The 19,934-nt window shown below is 40.1% G+C and overlaps 1 protein-coding gene across 7 annotated transcripts in view; it reads left to right on the forward strand.

Annotated features, from left to right (window-relative positions):
• The first annotated feature begins 340 nt into the window (after nt 1-340).
• ATXN2 (ataxin 2) overlaps nt 341-19,934 on the forward strand; it is a 100,031-nt gene continuing 80,437 nt past the window's right edge. For 2 of the 7 annotated variants that reach the window (XM_043901836.1, XM_043901837.1), the window contains exon 1: nt 343-1,056. In XM_043901836.1, the coding sequence (XP_043757771.1) occupies nt 374-1,056 (683 nt within the window). In that variant the 5' untranslated portion in view covers nt 343-373. Of the gene's footprint in view, nt 1,057-19,934 lie in introns of all 7 variants that reach the window. The other 5 variants (XM_043901838.1, XM_043901839.1, XM_043901842.1 and 2 more) reach the window with 4 other exon arrangements.

The raw sequence follows: 19,934 nt of genomic DNA on the forward strand, positions 1-19,934 counted from the left end.
CATCAGGTGGGGTCAAACACGGATTTTCCTAGCAGTCTAAGAACGTTGAACGCTTGAGGGGGGCGGGGCAGAAACGCTTTGCTTCGGTCCTCTATACTAGGCCGGCCCTTCTGGCGAAGACAGACACGCCCTCTCCGAAGGGCAGACCCGCCTCGAGGAGGGCGGATCCGGGTAGGGCCGGCGGTCGGGGCCTCACCCGACCCCCGCGAACGCGGCCCAGCGCGGCGCCCGCTCCTCACGTGTCCCTCCCGGCCCCGGGGCCGCCTCACGTTCTGCTTCCGTCCGACCCTTCCGACTTCCGGTAAAGAGTCCCCACTCCATACCTCCGCGCCCACCTGGCATCGCCACGCGGCACCTCTGTGCCCGACCCCCGATGCGCCCGACGGCCGCAGCTCCTCGGGGCCCCGCGGCGGCTATCGAGCCTCGTCGCTTCGCCGCGGCCAGGTGGCCCGGGCGGCGCTCGCTCCCGCGGCCGGCGCGGCGGGGCGGCGGCAGCGGCGGGGCTCCGGGACCGTATCCATCCGCCGCCCCTCCCCCGCCCGGCCCCGGCCCCCCTCCCTCCGGGCAGCGCTCGCCTCCCTCCTCCTCAGACTGTTTTGGTAGCAACGGCGGCGGCGCGGCCCGGCCCGGCTCCCGGCGACTTCTCGGTTTCGGCGGGCCTCCCCGCCCGTTCGTCGTCCTCCTGCTCCCCCTCGCCGGCTCGGGCGCCCCCCCGGCCGCGCCAACCCGCGCCTCCCCGCTCGGTGCCCGCGCGTCCCCGCCGCGCTCCGGCTTCTCCTCGGCGCGCCCGGCTCCCGGCAGTCCCCGCCCGGCGTGCGGGCCGGTGTATGGGCCCCTCACCATGTCGCTGAAGCCTCATCAGCAACAGCAGCAGCAGCAGCCGCAGCCGCAGCCCGCGGCCGCCAATGCCCGCAAGCCTGGCGGCGGCGGCGGCCTTCTCACGTCGCCGGCCGCCGCGCCGTCCTCAGTCTCGTCGTCCTCGGCCGCGGCTTCCTCCTCCTCCTCCTCCTCAGTGGCGGTGGCTAGCGCAGGCGGCGGGCGGCCGGGCCTGGGCAGGTGGGTGTCGCGCCTCAGCCGCCTCGGCTCGGGGCCTGGAGCAGCTTGGGCCTGACGTCCCCTCCCCCGCGGCCGCACCGCGGTCCCCGCCCCGTGACCGGCGGGACTGGGGGCCTGCAGTGGGGGTGGGGCTCCAGTCTAGAGCCTGGGGGAGGGGGGGGGAGTCGGGTGAGGGGGCGCCGCGGGATCCCTCTGGGAATGGCGATGTCCAGGCTTTTGAACATCCCCACCCCCTTCCGCCAAACGGTCAAGATGGAAGGACTGGGCAGCCTCCCCTTCTCCATTTAAGTGTTTGGGAGGGGTTCACAGGTCTCGGCGATTGTCAGCCCTTGATCACCTTCTTTAAGGCTCCTCCGCCCCCAACGGGGGGGATGCTTGGGCACAGCTCCCATCCCCTTTAAATGTTAACATGGAAGGTTCTTTAGGTTATCTGCCGAAACTTGCCAACTCCCCCGTTTGGGAATAACGAGGGAGGGGGGAAAGTTAGGGCAGCGTCGTCCCCCCTCCCAACCCCCGGCCTGTTAAAGGGGCAGCCGCGGGCTTATCTGGAATCATTAGGGTCTGTCCAGTCTTCTCACCCATCCGCTTCCCTGCCCAAGGAGAGATCGAAGGACCGGGTTTGAGGTGAGTGGACAGAGACCCCCCTCACCCCTCCCCATTTAAGTCTAAGGCGGCGGCCGGGGGCTCTGGAGCTGCTCTGAAATCGTGGGGCTCAGTGCAGTCTCCTGCAGCGTCCCGCCCTCCCCCACCTAAGGAAGGGGTGGGGAGTGCCCGGCCCCCTCCAGGCCTCCCTCCTTCCCCCGCAAGGCCTCTCCGGCGCGGGTGGTGGCTGAGCCGCATTGCTGTTCCGAGGCCGCGGAGAAGGCGCCTTTGAATAGTGGTGGGCGAGGGCCGGACTAGGGACCGAGGGGGTGGTGGCGGCGGCGGCGGCAGGGCGCGGGCACGCTGTGTATTTTTCCTCAACCCTTGCCCCAATTTATAAATTTCAAGAGGAGAGGAATCGCAGCAGGGGATACGGTGGGGTTCCGGAAGGCAGAAATGGGGGTGTTTACATGCTTGGTCTTCCCCACTCCCCACCATGACCCAGGTTTGTGGTACAGACTGAGGGCTCAGCGTTGTCTCAGTGACCTGGGTCTGGCTCTGGAGTGTGTGTGTGTGTGTGTATGTGGGGGGGGTGGGGGGTTGTCAGTTCGTATTTCATGAACTAAGAAAATGCTTAGTGTTCAAACGGAGTAGCAAATGTCAATAGACTCCATTCCATTGTGGCCAGTGTCCTTAACTTGGGCAGTGCCGCCAGAGCTCACCAAGGGCACGCAAGTCCATTTCCCCTGTGTCCCATCCATGTTGCCGGCACTGCCATGCGTCCCTTAGGCCTAGGCGGGGTTGGCAGGCTGGGTGATAAGGGTCCTCTTTAGATCTCCTGGCTTTAAAAGGTGGGATAAGGGGATTTTTTCATGCAGAGTTTTCTTTTTGAAAAAAGGTTTTTAGTAGTCCATTTCCAAACAATTTTCATTTGTGGCAGAAGTTATCCCATCAAGATGATTCGGAGCTGATTTTTTAAGGAATTCTGCCTCCGTGTGGGGCAATCGGGAACATTGATTTACTTGCTTTCTACCCTACCAACCACCGTCCTCCCAGTTTCTCCTTTGAAGCATCTACAGATGCTTCCTATCAAAGCTAGTTAAAAAAAAAAAAAAACTAGTTCAAAAAAGTGGGGAAAAATGCTTATTTTCCCAGTTCTGTCCATGTAGGATTCTGTAACTTCAGTTCCCCATTTTCTGTGGCATCCATAGAGAGAGAGGGAAAAAAAAATTTAAACATAATTTTTATAAAAAAGGGGTGCACTGTTTTTTCCTTCTTGGGATCAGATAGGAATCTGGGGATTTCCCTGGTGGTCCAGTGGTTAAGACTTAACCTTCCAATGCAGGGGGTGCAGGCTCCATCCCTGGTGGGGGGGCTAAGATCCCACAATGCCTTGGGGCCAAAAAAACCAAAACATAAAACAGAAGCAATGTTGTAACCAATTAAATAAAGACTTTAAAAATGATCCACGTCAAGAATCTTTAAAAGAAAAACAAAACAGGAATCTGGCAGATGTATTCAACTTGTTCAAATAATTGAAAAGTAAAACTTAGGTTGCATATACTTTCTTTCCTTAGGCTTAAAAATTATAACGAAGAATTTGTTCAAGAGTGGCTTGAGTGATCAAAAATATTTGAAATGTTTTCCTACCACAGATCTTTTTTTGTTCCTTGAGACTTTATAAACATTTAAGTTCTAGATTCTTGTTTTAAGTTCTTTTATTTGAGGCATGAATTGTAGCCCTTATTTTTTTTTGATAAATGTGTGATGTTTCATTTAATGAGTTGAATTCACATAGTGTGAAATTTTGTACTTTTACATGTTTAATGTACTTGTAGAATTCCTTTCAAAATTGAATCACTGTTACTGATGTCTTTGTAAACTAATGACAGTTTCTAGAGTTTCTTCAGTTACACTAGTGTGTATCAGCAGTTAAAATGTGTTTCTGGGACCAAAGGTGAATTTAAAAAAAATGCAGCTTTGGGTTTGATATGTTTGGAGACAGTAAAATATTCTTGAAAGTCTAGAAATTCACATGTCTGCTTTAAATAGTACTACATTTCATCATATTTGACCTTTTTTCTGTTGTAAATAGTGGATTTTCGTGGCTTTCAAAAATTCTCTTTGTCATATGTTTTAAAGGTGGCTGTTTTCTCTTAGAAAGTTTGATTATAATTTTACCTTAATCCAATTCTTATTTTTGTCACTTTGATTTTTATGTAGTTTTAGTAATTGTGTATGTTATTTTGTATTCAGCTCTTCTTTAACACCACATTATGGATTTTCTTAAGTTTTTACCTAACCATTCTGTTGTGGGGATTTGATTTTCCACATTTTTTGCTATTGTAGATAGCGGTGCAGTAAGCATCTTTTTATTAACAGCTTTTTGCCTTGGTCTAATTATTTTCTTAAAGAAGGTTCCCAGGAGTGGTTTTACTGGGTCAAAGGGCTTCAAGTTTTTATGCTTGCTGGCTGTGCCATAATACTCTTCAGGAGACTTGTGTGTTAAAGAGGTGGCTCTTTTATAGAATGGCTTCTTTGTAGGTTGTTGAACTTTGGGGGATTTTCAAGGGAAAAGTTGGATTTACTGTCAAGTGCAATACACAATTTAGTGCTTTTGTTATCTGTTTATCTTGGAATTTAGTGTCTCTGAGGATTTAATAATGTATGTGACAATGTCTTGAAAATTGTTAATACTAATGAGGACACATGGTATAACCGTGTGCTGATGATTCTGTCTCGTTAGAGGAATGACAGTCTTGAGGACCTTATTCTAAAACTTTTTTGTTTTGTTTTTGGTTAACCTTCCTCGTTCATCTCAAAGTATTTTTTAATCAGCTGCTAGGTTATGACCGAAGTATTTTTTGGTAACTTTTTTTTTTTTGTAATTTCATAGTACTTTTGGGACTTATCACTGGTTAAACCTTATCTCTTTCTGTTACACATTCCATTCCCCAATTTTAAAAAAGAAATATGTGTGTGTGTATGTACATAGACATAGATACGAGTTTACAGTCCTATTATTGTATTCCATACTCTAAATAATGGGCTTTCTCGATGGCTCAGTAGGTAAAGAATCTGCCAGCAATGCTAGGAGACACAGGAGATAGTGGGTTTGATCCCTGAGTTGGGAAGATCCCCTGAAGGAGGAAATGGCAACCCTCTTCAGTTTTCTTGCCTGGGAAATCCCATGGACAGTGGAGTTTGACGGGCTACAATCTATGGGGTCACAAAGAGTCGAACATGGCTGAGTACTTGGACGTTATTAGAATTTCTTTGGATACAGGATTAAGTGTGAATGAAAACTTTTAGTAATTTTCAGTTTAGGACTTGCTTACTGCTTCTTTCTCTTAAAGCATTGTGACTTAGAAATTATGCTGCAGTTCATTGTAATTATTTATCATATTTCCTTTTAAATATTGATGAAATTTTGTCTTTAAATTTCTTATAGAAGAGCCTAAAGAAAACTGCTTTCATTCAATACATAAATTCATTGAAAATCTGGGTACAATAGAGATGTAGGTGCTTGGGATATTTATAAAAGGAAAGATAGCTCTCTCCCCGTTGTTTACATTGTTGAGTCGCTAAGTTGTGTCCAACTCTTTGCGATTCCATAGCCTGTAGCCAGGCTCCTCTGTCCATAGGATTTCCAAGGCTGGAAAACTAGAATGGGTTGCCATTGTCTTCTCCATAGGGTGTTCCCCACCTAGGGATCGAACCCTTGTCTCTTGATCTGCATTGGTAGGCAGCTTCTTTACCACTCAGCCACCTAGGAAACCCTTTATACATTTTGATGTGGCATATTAAGGGAGTGTGATATGGAGTGTGGGGGAAGAGAATGGGTTGCAATTTTAAATGGATCAGGGGAGGCCTTGTTGAAGAGATAACGTTTGAACAAAGTTTTGAAGGTGTGGTAGTTAGCCATTTGCTTTTAATCAAGATTAACTAATCATATGGCCCCAGTTGTAGTTTATAAGTTTTAAACTGCATCATCCTTTGCTAATTCATTCTTTTATGTGGATATTGATGGTAGTCAAATTTGAAATTAATCCAGAGATAATATAGGTGGCTGTTAAATGAGGTACATTTTTGTTTTTTAGTTGGCTTTTTAATTTTACCTAATCAGTTTTAATTTTCATTTTAAGTATCTAGAGAAAAATACACTTAATTTTTTTTTTATTGGTCAGATAATATCACTGACTCAATGTATATGAATTTGAGCAAACTCCAGGAGGTAATAGAGGACAGAGGAGCCTGGCAGGCTGCAGTGCATGGAGTCACCAAGAGTGGTAAATGATTGAGCGACTGAATAACAGCAAGTTGATTTACAGTGTTATGTTAGTTTCAGGTGTACAAATACACTTTTTAAGATTTGGCAAAAACCTACAACAAATGGATTATCTTTGACAAAGGTAAAAGTAAGACTATAGTTGCTTACACATTTTGCATTCTGAAAGGTCAGCACAGTGCATGCTATCGGTCACGGTGCTTCTCTTTTGGTTAAATGTAAATTTGTATTTTCTCTGTTTCTCTAATTAGAGAGACAGTTATACTTTTACACAGGGGATGTTAACTCATATCATAACTATTTAATAGACATATGTTTCAACTTAAGGGAGTTTTTTTTTTTTCCCCTAAGTTGTTACAGCTGTGTTAGCACTTATTTTCATCATTGCAGAGTATGCTTTTATACCTTGAAAAGGATTTTTAAGCTTTTATAAGATTTTTTCTCCTAGAATTGTAATTTTCTATTTTGATGAGATAGTAATAGTATTTTGATATATTAGTTTAAGCCTAAACAAAACCTTATCTTTGTAGTTATGTTAAATGATTGTGACTCTGATGGAGATACTGTTTATTAACAGGTCTACCTGCTACTGTATCTTTTTAATTGAAAATACTTGCCTTTAAAAAAAAAAAATATATCTGGATCATCTATGACTGTTAACCATACCATTTTAAGAGGTCCATACAGTGATCTTTTTAAGGAAGACTGTCATTAAAAGTAGATTGTGCTTTCCTCTTGAAGTCTTTTTGCCTCCTAAGATGTTAGACTTCAAAAATAAGGGTGTGTTCATCAGAAAATTTACTCTTCAGTGAACATGAAGTTAGTATCAAGCTTTTGAAAGGTTGTAGCACCTAAGTCTAGAATTTGTAGACATTTTTGATACCATAATCTTTGCTGACATTATTTATGATTAGAAATAGGTTGAGCTGTATCTTAATTTTTTTTATGTATCCTTAAAGTATAATTTTCTACTAAAAAATTTCTTATATATATTGCACACATACACACATATATATGTATTGTTTTGGGGCATACAAACATGTATAGAATGTGCTCAGCAATGCTTACAATAGAGATTAGAGATGTACTTAAACCATTGTCCAAATCAGATTCTTTCTTGAAATTGAGAAAGTCCTTGTGTATTTCCTTGTTTGTACTTGAAAGTTCTATTGTTTATAACTTGAAAAATTGTGTTTTTTAAAAAGTTCATTTTAAACACTTAATTGTAGAAGAGTGCAGAGAATTTTTTTTTGAAGTTCCAAACTCATTTATTTAGCATTAAAAAAATTTTAAACACTATTTATTTATTTAGTTGGCTGTGCCAGGTCTTAGCTGCAGTATGTGGGATCTAGTTCCTTGACCAGAGATTTAACCCAGGCCCCCTGCATTGGAAGCATGGAGTCTTAGCCACTGGACCCCAGGGAATTCCCCCAAATTCCTTTAAATTAAAATCTCTCACAGTCTTTTCTTTGAGACAACCACTGTTAGAAATTTGGTGTACATCTTTTCAGACTTTGTGAAAACTGTTTTGGATTCAAGAGTATATATTGTCTTTTTAAATATTTTTTTCCCTAAAACAAGATTTTAGAGCACAACAAAATAACAGAATATCTTGTCTTAGAAAGGAAGAAATTTTAACCTTTGAGAGGTTAGGGCACTTGCCCAGAGCAACATATTTGTAGTATTTTGTTACATCTCTCTCACTTTCAATAAGTGCAGACAGAGACATAAACAAGATCATACTGTATATTTAAAAGAAAACAGCCACAGTCAGTTTTTGCCCCTCAGGACATCTTTTGTTACCTTGATCTTGGCTTGATAAAATAGAAGGTCTATTTCCTCATCTTTTAAGAAAAAATCCGTGATTTTTCTTAATATTTTTAAGAATTAAATATTTTTAAGAATTTTTAAGAATTCTTAATATTTAAGAATATTTAAGAAATCTTAATATTTTTAAGAATTTTTAAGAATTAAGATTTTTCATAATATTTTTCGTATATATGTGGTATAAAATCTGCTTAAATGTTAAATCCTTTGTTTTGTTATTTTTAATAGTATAATATTGTTACAAATCTGGGTTGATGATGAAAGTTTACCACAGCTATTAATCTTAGGCTTTATTTGCTTAAAATTATTTGCAGTTGTATTCATGTGAAAATTTGAAATTCCTTTTAATTTGAAATAGTTCTTACATAGCTTGCTTATACTTTAAGCCTTGAAGTTGAGTCAAGTGGCTATAAAATGCCAATTTCATGCCATGATTAGTAGCTAGCAGCATTTAGGGAACTGGATAAAATGGCATGCTATAATGGAGTCTTTGTAATTCTCATCAGTTTTGTGGTGCATGATTTATTTTTACTGAGTTTCAGAACTTCAGAATGTTGTCCTCTTGAAAGTGTTACCTTGAGAGACTATCTACCAGTGTTGTCAATGTCAAATGTTTTTGATTGCCACTTTGTTCATATTGCCTTTTATAAGTCATATGTTAAAAAATATTCTAAGTGGTAATCTTTGTATATAGTCTAGAGTAATCCTGATTATAGTCTTAGTTTTTAAAAAAGAAAAGTCTTGTTTTGAATCAAATTGTAAATTGTGTTTTTGGAGCTCATAAACATTTTTTGTGGACCTTGGGTAGTTAACTATTTTCATTCCGAAACACACTTGAAAATAAGGTAGAGAAAAGACTTAAAGTCTTTATGTTGAACCTTGTGCAGATTACAGAAAGGAGAGCGCTTCAGGGCATCTTCTCACTTCATACATGATTTTGCTTTGCTTGTTCTTTTTATAGGTATATATTTACGTGTGTGTGTGTGTGTGTACCATTTTGTTTACTTTGGGCTGTGCTGGGTCTTCATTGCTACACACGGGCTTTCTCTAGTTGCGGCGAGTGGGGCTGCTAGCTAGTTACTGTGCAAGGGCTTCTCACTGCAGTGGTTTCTGCAGAGCCCTGGCTGTACAGCTCACGGCCCAGTAGTTGTGGCGTGTGGTTTTATATGCCCTGCAGCATGTGGAATCTTCCAGACTAGGAGTTGAACCTGTTTTCCCTGCATTGGCAGGTGGATTCTTAACCACTGGCCCATTAGCCAAATCCCTTAGCTTGCTTTTTTGATTTACAGATTGCGGTAGCCATGAGAAGTAATAATAGTATGATAGGAAGTTAAGAGATGGGAAAATAATAAAAAACAGACACAAGAGCTCAAAAGTTTATCATCGTGGGTGTTTTGACTATAAATTGGTAACTCCATGCATGCTTTTGTACACCCGAGGCATTACTATTTTATGGCATAATGTAGTTAATTGATGTGCTCCTAATGGTGACTCATAAGACAAGGTTAAATTGTTTTTCATCTTTCAAAGAAGTATTTCAAACTGTAGGTGATGAGCCCTTAGTAAGTTGTAAGATCACTTTAGTGGGTCATGATAGGCCTTTTAGAAACATTTTTTAAAAGTGCAGTGCACTGTAGTATCTTATTCTAAGGGTGAGAATTGTTTTAAGGAACTTGTTTCAATTACTGTATATATACTGTGTTGCAATTTAAACTGTAATTTTTCATTAGTGTAGTCAAAGTCACTGATTTAGAGGCACCGAGATACAGTAAAAGGATTGAGAAAGGATTTTGCAGTTAATGTCTACACTAAAGTTGACAGATTTAGCAAATAAAAATACCGGATACCCAGTTAAAGTTGCATTTTTATTTAAAAAAAAAACAGTTGATTTACAATGTTGTGTTAGTTTGAGGTGTACAGCAAAGTGATTCAGGCGTGTGTATTCTTTTTCAGATTTTTTTCCCTTATAGATTATTACAGAATATTGAGAATAGTCCTCCGTGCTGTACAGTAGGCCCTTGTTGGTCATCTAGTTTATATATAGTTGTGTGTGTGTGTCAGTCCCAAACTTCTAATTTATACCCCCCCAACTGGAATTTCTGATAAACAACCACTAATTTTTTTGGTATAAACAGGTCCCAAATTGCATGTAACAAAATTATTTATTATCTGAAATCCAAATTTAGCTGTGTATCTTTTATCTCCTAACAATAATCTGGACTAGAATTGGCGTTCATCCCCTCGTGACTAAAATTTAAGTTCTGAGGACCGGAACTTCATTTTGCTCATGATTGTGTACTAGTCTTCTGAACCATGCTTGACACTTAAGTGGTCAGATGGTTGAGTGAATTAATGGGCAAGTTACTCACAGGCTCAGTTTCTGTACTTATTAAAGCGGGAAAGAATACCTTCCTTAAAAAGTGACATTCTGCGTTTTTATTATATTAATATACTGACACATATTAAGCTGTCAGTATGCTTTTTGGGTCACTCCCATGCATTTGGGGGATCTTATTTCTGTGACCCAAGAGTCAAATCTGGGTCCTTGGCAGTGAAAGCATAAAGCCCTAACCATTAATAAGCCAGGTAATTCAGTATTTTAGAATTACATAGATTTGGAGTTGGAAGTGACTCGTGAGTTTTTAGTTCTCATTCCCTTTACTGTTGAAGAAACTAAGGCCACAGACATTATTTGCGAATATTCGCTCATCATTGGCTGCATAACTGATTTTAGAATCTTGTTCCCTCTTCTTTGTATTAATAATATGTTTCTTAAGAATTGTTTTCAAAATTTGATACTAATTTAGTATTCTAAGGAGAAATCTACCTATCTAGAAAAAGTTTCTCTATGTGTTCCAAATAGACTTTGCTATTTTTTGTTTTCTGACACATTTAAGTGGCAAAGTGTCTCTTTAGTCCTTTTAACTTAAGAACTGGAATCCAAAGTGAAGTTCCTCTGTTTGTACTGGGCATGCCTTTCCTTTCTTGATCCTTAATCTGGCTGGCAAATAGGTTTCACTTTGTCTGTTAATTGTGATTGATTGGTGTATTGTTTGGAGGATTCTGAGATTTCTTTTGGCTTTAGAGAAGAGATGTAGATAGAGAAAGGGGGTGGATTGAGTCTTTTTATCATGGTCGTCAGAGGGTATTTGCTGACTGTAGCTTAGTAAACTTCCTGATTGGTTACTTCATGGCCAGATACTTAGCGCATACTCCACAGCCGGGAAAATCTCTGTCCCCACCTCAAACAACAACAACAACAACACTCTCCTAAACATCTTTAATTGTGTACTGTTTCTGTTAAGAAACTTTTAGTGGCTCTCATTTCTAGCTGAATCAAATCCAGACTATTAATAAATAGTCTGTTTGTCAGGTCCCTCCACAGATTGTGGATACTGTATTCTCTAGAATAAATCAAGTTGTGTCAGTCTAGTTATCTTGTCCTCCTAAGCATAGGTTTTTGAAGGCTTAGCCCAGATTCTCTCTTGCATGGTGTTTCACCATATTTGCCCTAGGAAAATGGGATTCTTCCTGTGCCCCTGTAGCTTTTGACAAGTTTTGTTCCTCTGGTATTCAATGTATGGTGTCTTTTTTTTTTTTTTCTTTTAATATTGATTTATTTATTTGGCTGCATCAAGTCTTAGTTATGGCACTTGTGCTCCAGAGTGTGTGGGCTCAGTATTTGTGGCTTGAAGACTTCATAATGTTCCATGGCATTGTGTTCCCCTACCAGGCATGGAACCCATGATCCTTGCATTTCAAGGCAGATTCTTAACCACTGGACCACCAGGGACATACCATATACAGTGTCTTGTATTTAAGTGCAGCAGCTCCTCCGCTTGGCAGGCTTTCTCCTTAGGATGATCTCTCAAATAGAAGCAGAGCTACACCACAGAACAAAAGTGGGTTCATTCCACCAATAGAGGGCCTTTTTTGTTTTTTCCATTTAGGGGAGGGGAGTGGTATTATGGTCATTTTGTAGTCAGTGACACTTGTCATTTTAAAATTCTCTGTGTTTATTGTGTTTGAGCTTAGTTTATTGTTGTTAAAGTTGTCATTTTCAGAGAGAGCGGCAGCAGTGAGGATTGCTAGCTCCAGTCAGAAGAAAGCACTTCATTATGGTAGAAATGAGAAAAATAAGTAGTAGGAAATGATAGCTTGGGATGAGACAAATTGTTCTGAAGGACAGAGAGCAGAAAGTACCATGCTTATTGAGTCAATAATAATCAGCTAAAGTTAAAGAGAATTAGCAGATGAAATGGAAAAACTTGGAAATTTGCAGGTAGTAGTGTTAATTTGGGAGAAGGCTGAAGTAGTTAAAATGCTATTGCTGAAATTTTTGTAGACCTACAAAACAGTGCTACACATTCACAGTTCATTGAATAAAGAGTTTAAGGCATCTCCAGTGATAACAGAAAAGATTATTAAGCGATTGTCTTTTGGGAAAGGATGCCAAATAGAATGTTCATATATTGGGTCTGTAAGCATTTAAACTTTCTCCTGTCCATTTTGGACTTAGGATCACAGTGATATACAGAAGAAATTTTTAAAATTTTATTGCTCAGTGTGCTGTGGTTTAGCTTAAATTGCTAAGACAGTTATTGTAGTAAATTGTATTTTAGTTAGACATACTGAAATATAATTTACAAAAAAAAAAAGTTCACCCTCTTTAGTGTGGAGAGGAAAAGGGCAACCCACTCCAGTATTCTTGCCTGGAGAATCCCATGGATGGAGGAGCCTGGTGGGCTACCTATTCATGGGGTCGCAAAGAGTCGGACATGACGGATTAACACTTTTTACTGTACAGTTCTTGAGTTTTGAAAAACATAGTTTTAAAACTACGACCACAATCACAGTATCATCCCATAAATTTTTCCTTCTTTTCAGTCAGTCCGCTTCCTCCAAACCTGGCAATCACTGGTCTATTTCCTAACATTTCGAAAATGAAAGTCACTCAGTCCTGTCCAACTCTTTGCGAACCCATGGACTATACAGTCTATGGGATTCTCCAGGCCAGAGTACTGGAGTGCCTTTCCCTTCTCCAGGGGATCTTCCCAACCCAGGGATTGAGCCCAGGTCTCCCACATTGCAGGTGGTTTCTTTACCACCAGAGCCCCAAAGTTTTGTCTTTATACAGCCTTTTGTGATCACCTTCTCTCATGTAACAAAATACTCTGAGATTCATGTTACTGCATGTAACAGTTTCTTCCTTTTTCTTGTTGAGTAGTAGTCTGTTGTGTGCAGGTACAATGGTTGTTTATCAAATGATAGACTTTTAAATTGTTAGCAGTTTTTGGCTGTTATGAGTAAAGCTGCTGTGAATATTTATGTACAGGTTTTGTGTGGTCATAACAATTTTATTTCTCTTGATTAAATACATAGAAATGGAATTGGTAAGTTGTATGGCAAATGTTTATTTGATTTTAAAAGTAATTGCAAAACTGCCAAAGTAACTGTTTTTGGGATTTTCACTTGTAAAGTTCATTTTTGGCTGTGCTGGGTCTTTATTGCTGCACACGTTTTCTTTAGTTGCGGCAAGTGGGGCTCCTCTCTAGTTGCAGCGCATGGGCTCCTCATTGCAGCGACTTCTTGTTGCAGAGCACATGCTCCAGAGCACGGGCTCAGTAGCTGTGGCGCACAGGCTTAGTTGCCCATGGCATGTGGCATTTTTCTGGACTAGGGACTGAACCAGTGTCCCTTTCATTGGTAGGTGAATTGGTAGGTAACCTCTGGACCAACAGGATAGTCCCAGTAACTGATGTCTAATTTCTCAGCAACGCTTGGTATTGTTCATTTGCTAAGTCGTGTCTGACTGTTTGTGACTCCATGGACTGTAGCGCGCCAGGTTCCTGAGTCCGTAGAATTTCCCAGGCAAGAATACTGAAGCGGGTTGCCATTTGCTTCTCCAGGGGATCTTCCCGATCAAGGGGTCGAACCCAAGTCTCCTGCATTGGCAGGCAGATTCTTTACTACTAAAGTCACCAGGGAAGCCCAGCACTTGGTATGCTAGTTTTTAATTTCAGATATTCTGGTGGCTATGTAGTGATATTTCATTGTGGTTTGACTGCATTTCCTTATGCCTCATGATAGTGAACATCTTTTCATGTGCCATTTGTTTATTATCTTTGGTGACAAACTATTTGGGATCTAACTTTGAAAGTAAAGGAACTTCTGTATTTGCATTGTCTGCCTTGTAGATTTAGAGCATCTTGAGGACAGGGACCAGTGCTTTGTACTACTTTGTATACCTAGTAAATGGTAGATTATTCATTGACTCTTTAAGCAGATGAATTAGCCTACCAAGGAAAAGTTGTCATCTCAAATGGAACATGGCATTTATTTTACAGGCAAACGATAGTTAAACTTTTGGAGTACTTCCTGTTTGCTAGGTTCTGGGGAATGCAGTGGTGAATAAGCCAGATGCGGTCTCTCCCTTCCTGGACCTTATATACTATTATTAGAGGAAACAGGGCAGAAAGTTCAAACTTTTGCCTCTCCACAATATGTTAGAGTTGCTAATGATTACTTAATATGCTTCTATCTTATAAAATATTGGAAGGAAGTCTTTTAGATGAAGGGAAAGAAGGCTTATTGCTTTTTCAGAAGATTGGCCCTCTTAGTAGCATTCTGGTATGTTGCTAAGGGTCTTATTCCTTTTAATGCTTTTGGGATAGCCACTGATGAGTAACAGAAATCACTATGTTTAAGAAACCTGGTCTAAGCTTGTGAAAGCCCACTAGGGTCATAATTGAAAGGGAGAGGAACATGAGCTTCCTGTTCTGCTGGGGCATCTACATACCTTTTACATGTATATATAATATATGCACTTTTTTTTTCTCATTTGATTATCACACAATCCTATTAGATAATCTGTTGGGCATTCCCATTTTCCTGTGAGGAAGCTAAGGCCCAGAGAAGCTAAGTGACCTGTTTTGACTTACCTAGAAAGTGGCAGAGATGGAATGACTTACTATTGTTTTTTTTTAGGATCTCTGAAAAAGTATATGCAAGTGAGAATAGGAGAAAACTGGTGATGGATTTAAGGAATGTTACAATTAGTTTCTTTTTTTTTTTTTACAATTAGTTTCTTATTTTAATTGACCAGGAATTGAGTCACTAGCTTCACTGAGTGAAGGAATGTATGTAAACCTCCTTGGGATGAAAAGTGGAAAAGAAAATGACAAATTTGCATTTGTGACAGATAAGGAATTTAGTTATTCATTATCTGTAAATGTTACATAGGAAGTCTATATATTTTTAACTCAATCTAAAAGGTTAGAGAATAAATGAGAATTCCTATTTATTATAACACTTTTTTCCCTTGTGTTAGAAAAAACTAGCATTTGTGAGTGAAATGGAAGCCATTTTTCTGAAGGAAAAGTTTATAGATATGTATATATGATGTGAAAACAGTTTGTGGAGTGCTTTCTATTTATATAATGATAGTTAACATTTATTTCGTGCCTATTAGGTTTCAGGAACGGTGCCAAGTGCATTACTTATATATCCTTTAATCCTTAGGACAGCCCAGCCTGTCATGTTGGTAGTGCCATATCCATTTTACAGATGAGGAAATGGTGGTTCAGACAAATTAAGGAACTTGTCCGGGGTCAAGGGCTAGGAAGTGATAAAGCTGAGATTCTAACCCTAGAAGACTTCAGAGCTCTTGCTTTTTTTTTTTTTTAAAGAGCTTTTGCTTTTAATAACTGCCCCACTGCTTCTAGTTCAGCTCTATGACAAAACAAAAACAGATAAAAATCAATGAAGAAAGCGATTTAGTCCTTATTCTTGGCCATAAAATGGCTTCAATTAACCATGCCTTAGTCCTGGCAGTTCTCTTTATAAATGAATCTGATAAGCTCAAGATTTTATTTTAAAATTTGAAAGCAGTGTTATAAATGATGGTGTTTTCTGCATCTGCCTATTTTGTAATTGATAGTTGTTATCCATAATTAATTTGAACTCAGTAGTACTGTACTATGTTGTGGGTTAAGAAGGCATTTTTGACTTGATCTAAGAATTCCAACACCACTTATGTTTCTGTAGGAGAATTAGAGTGCTAGAACCAACTTCTCCACTCTAAGGTCAAACTGGAGACTACATAGCCCTGGGGCTAGAAGGACACAGATTAAGACTTCAGCAGCACATATTAGTCCTTCAAAAGGAAGGTATTGAATAGATGAAGAAATGATTCCTCTGTTCCGTCACTTTTAGGGAAGTTTCTGGCTATGGTGCAGTTATTTCTGTGGGCCAGATAATCATTTTAGCTATCATACATTTTATTCTTATTGTAGCACATTAATTTTTCACACCTGTTTAACCTAGCCTTTTTTGCTATTAGATTTAAGCTCTATTTTTGTTGGGCCAACCATCTGTTCAAAAATCATCCTATTCCCAAGCCTGAGGTCCTCTTCACTCTCAAGAGTTGCCGTAATCTAACCCAGGGGTTGGCAGACGTCTTCTGTAAAAAGGCAAATAATAAACATTTTGGGCCTACAGGCCTCATACCATCTTTTTTGCATATTTTTCTTTTTTTTTTTTTTTTAACTTTTTTAAATGTGAAAAGCATTCTTAGCTCTGGGCCATGTAAAAACAGGCCACAGAACCATGGACATTTGCCAATCCCATTTTATCTTTCTGTCATGTTTTTCATTAACTCTTCAGAACATGACCTCCGTTTAAATCAGCATGGTCTCCTTTTCTTGTTGCCTCTGCAGGTATCAAGCTCAGCCTCTACTACCTGCCTGCTCTTTTATCACTATTCTCCTTTTCCACATCCTCATATTTAGCTTCTAAGATCTGGTTCACATGTTCCATGAAACTAATTCTCATTTATTTTATCAACTCCTACAGAACTTAGCTTGTCCTATATATATTAGCTTTCTTATTTGAAAACATGTTCCGTGTTTTACTGTAGTAGCTTGCTATAAACTATAAGAATGAAAAGATTCACATTTCCCCTCAGACTGTTTTCTGGTAAGTGCCTAAAGCAACACTGTTTCTTTTCACAAGTCAGTGTTCCTACTCCTCCTCCAAATCTGAATTTTAGAATTGGAAGCTTGCATTTGACATCATCATGACTCATTCTCTTTATTTTACACAGGAGCAGGAACTTTAAATGGCTTGTCCAGAGTTGCACACCATTTATTTAGCACCCTAGGTCTTTTCTTACTTAGTGACTTACAGCAGGTTATTTCACTTGTGCTTGAGTTTCTTCCTCTGCGAAATGGGAGTGATGAGGATTAAATGAATTACATGCAAAAAATACTTAAGTCAATGCCTGGCCTATGGTAAGTGCTTAGTAACTTTCGGCTGTTACTGTTAGTGTGTTTGGAAATCAGTAAAAACGACTTGAGCAAGTTAAGGCCGAAAACTGCTTGTCGATGGGTTTAGGGTAATACTGTTAATATAAGAGTAGACACAGTTTAGCATTTCATTGAGCTGGTATGCATACTATTGATTAATTAACTAAAAGTTTGAAGCTATCAGACTGGAATAGTTAAACAATGAATGAGCAGCTCTGCTTCCAGGTTACTCAGCGAGTGTAGTTGGGAATGGCAGGCATGTAGGGAGTGTAAACTGGTGGCACTGAGAAGCGAGTGAATGACTGCTTTGGGTGTTCAGTTCAGTTCAGTCACTCAGTCATGTCCGACTCTTTGTGACTCCGTGGACTGCAGCACGCCATGCTTCCCTGTCCATCACCAACTACTAGAGCTTACTCAAACTCATGTCCATCGAGTTGGTGATGCCATCCAACCATCTCATCCTCTGTTGTCCCCTTCTCCCGCTTCAATCTTCCCCAGCATCAGAAAAAATTCCAGTGAGTCAGTTCTCCGCATCATATGGCCAAAGTATTGGAGTTTCAGCTTCAGCATTCAGGACTGATTTCCTTTAGGATGGGCTGGTTGGATCTGCTTGTTGTCCAAGGGACTCTCAAGAGTCTTCTCCAACACCACAGTTCAAAAGCATCATTTCTTTGGTGCTCAGCTTTCTTTATTGTCCACCTCTCACATCCATATATGACTACTGGGTGAGTAGTGAAGAAAAAACCTTTAAAAAGCAATGAGGGGAAAAGAAAAGAAAGCAGTGAGGGTTGAGATGGATTTTGAGGGATGATAAGCAGTTTCCAATGAGGCCGTGGAAGAGAAGAGGAAGTTCTAGGCAGGGAAAAGTTTGTGCCAAAGTACAGAGATGCTTATAAACATGATTGTTGGCTGAAAAATTTGGTTCACAGTGTGGAAGAATTGGAGGAGATTAAGTATTGAAAGCACGGAGACAGATTTGAAAGTCTTTGTAGTTAGAGAAGAAATGAAGAGCTTGAAATAAGTGCTAATTAGAATTTTTTTAATGAGAATTTTTTAAAAGAAAATTTCAACATATATAAAAGGAACAATTTAAGACCCTACAGTTATCAGTGAATAGCTCATCTTGTTTCCCATTACTCCCCTCCCCATTATCACTTGTCTTTTGAAGGGGATTAAAGTTGTTCTGAGACCCCAGGAAAGATAAATGACCAATGGGTGAAACCATTGGGAGAGAGACGAGTTCAGTATAAGGAAGCACTCCTGGTATTTGCCAGAGGGAATGGTTGCTTTGGAAAGTAGATAACACCTACTCCTGGAGAAGCTCAAAGAAAGGACTGCGCTGTCCAGTATGGCAGCCACTATTTACATATGGCTATTAACAAAGTTTTTTAGTGTGGCCTGCATTTTGAATTTAATTAATTTTTGGCCATACCAGACAGCATGCAGGATCTTAGTTCCCCAACCAGGGATCAGACTCATGCTCCCTGCAGTGGAAGTGCTGTGCAGAGTCTTAACCACTGGACTGCGAGTGTTGTGTTCTGCTATTTATATTTAGAATTAAGTTAATTAAAATGTAAAAAAAATCAGCTTCTCAGTCACACTAGCCGCATTTCAAGTGCTCAGCTGCCACATGTGCCTAGTGGCTACTGTATTGGGCAGCATAGATATAGAAGTTTTTTTAAAATTCATTATAGAAAGTTCTGTTGGACAGCACTAAACTTGAACCCCCAAGATTCCATTTTCTCCAAGGTATGTGTAACTTTTGGTGTATCTAGGCCATATCTAATTGTGCATGGCTTTGTGGCCAAGCCTTCCTCTGAGTAAAACTAATACGAGGCAAATAATTGTATTAGGTAATAATTGTTAAGCAGTTAGTAATGTGCCAGGCATTGTTCTTAAGCCAGACTGTTTATACGGAATATCATTTTCACAACCTTGTGAAAAGATACTGTTTATTTTTTAAGACCATACTATTTTTAGCACCATTTTGTAGATTCTGAAGTTAAGATACAAAGAGCTGAAGTCATAAGGTTAAGGTCACAGAGCTGAAAAGCGATAGGGCCAGAATTTGAACCCAAGCAGTTTGCAGCAAACTGAAATAAGTTCTTGTGGGGATAATTCTTGAAGCATTGGTTCTAGATGATCACATGGCTGAGTTAATCTGGCAGTTGTTCTGTGTGAATTCAGAGTTGCCAGCCGCCTCAGTTTGCTAGAAAAAGAAAAATCTCAGATACAGAGAGCAGATTGATGATAGTCATAGGCAAGAGATGGGAGAAATATATATGTTTTTAAAATTTTATTTAAACCTTTTGTGATTAGGTTATTAATCCATTTTGAGTTAGCCTTGCCAAGTTCTCTTACTTCTAGTAGGGTGTTTTTGGGTAGATTCTCTGCATAAATAGCCATGTTGTCATTTATTAAAGACAGTTTTCCTTTCTGTCCAAACATTGTGCCTTTTTTTTTTTAATATTGTGCCTTTTATTTCTTTTTCTTGCTTTATTGCATAAGCTAGAACCTCCAGTTTGAGTGTCTCATCACCTTATTTTTCTTTTACAGTTTATTCAAATGAGGGTTCACAAGTTGTTTACTATGACTCAAGTCTGTTTTAATCTAGTTTCGCTACAAAGTCCTTTATCTTTCTGAAACTTGCTCACAGTGTTGTCAAATGTACATTAGTAAAATACCTTGATTTTTTTTTAATAGATAAATCACCCTCAATTGAATTACATTGTAAAGCCTAAAAATAATTAAATGAGAGCAAGAATACTTTGACTCAATTGTGTACATTAAACTTTCGTGAAAAGTAGTGCTATTAAGTTTCTTGTAGAAGAACTGATTTGTGTGAAACAACAGTAGACTTCATTTTAAATTGCAGT

Source organism: Cervus elaphus, chromosome 5 (assembly GCF_910594005.1).
Source record: "Cervus elaphus chromosome 5, mCerEla1.1, whole genome shotgun sequence".
Lineage (NCBI taxonomy): Eukaryota > Metazoa > Chordata > Mammalia > Artiodactyla > Cervidae > Cervus > Cervus elaphus.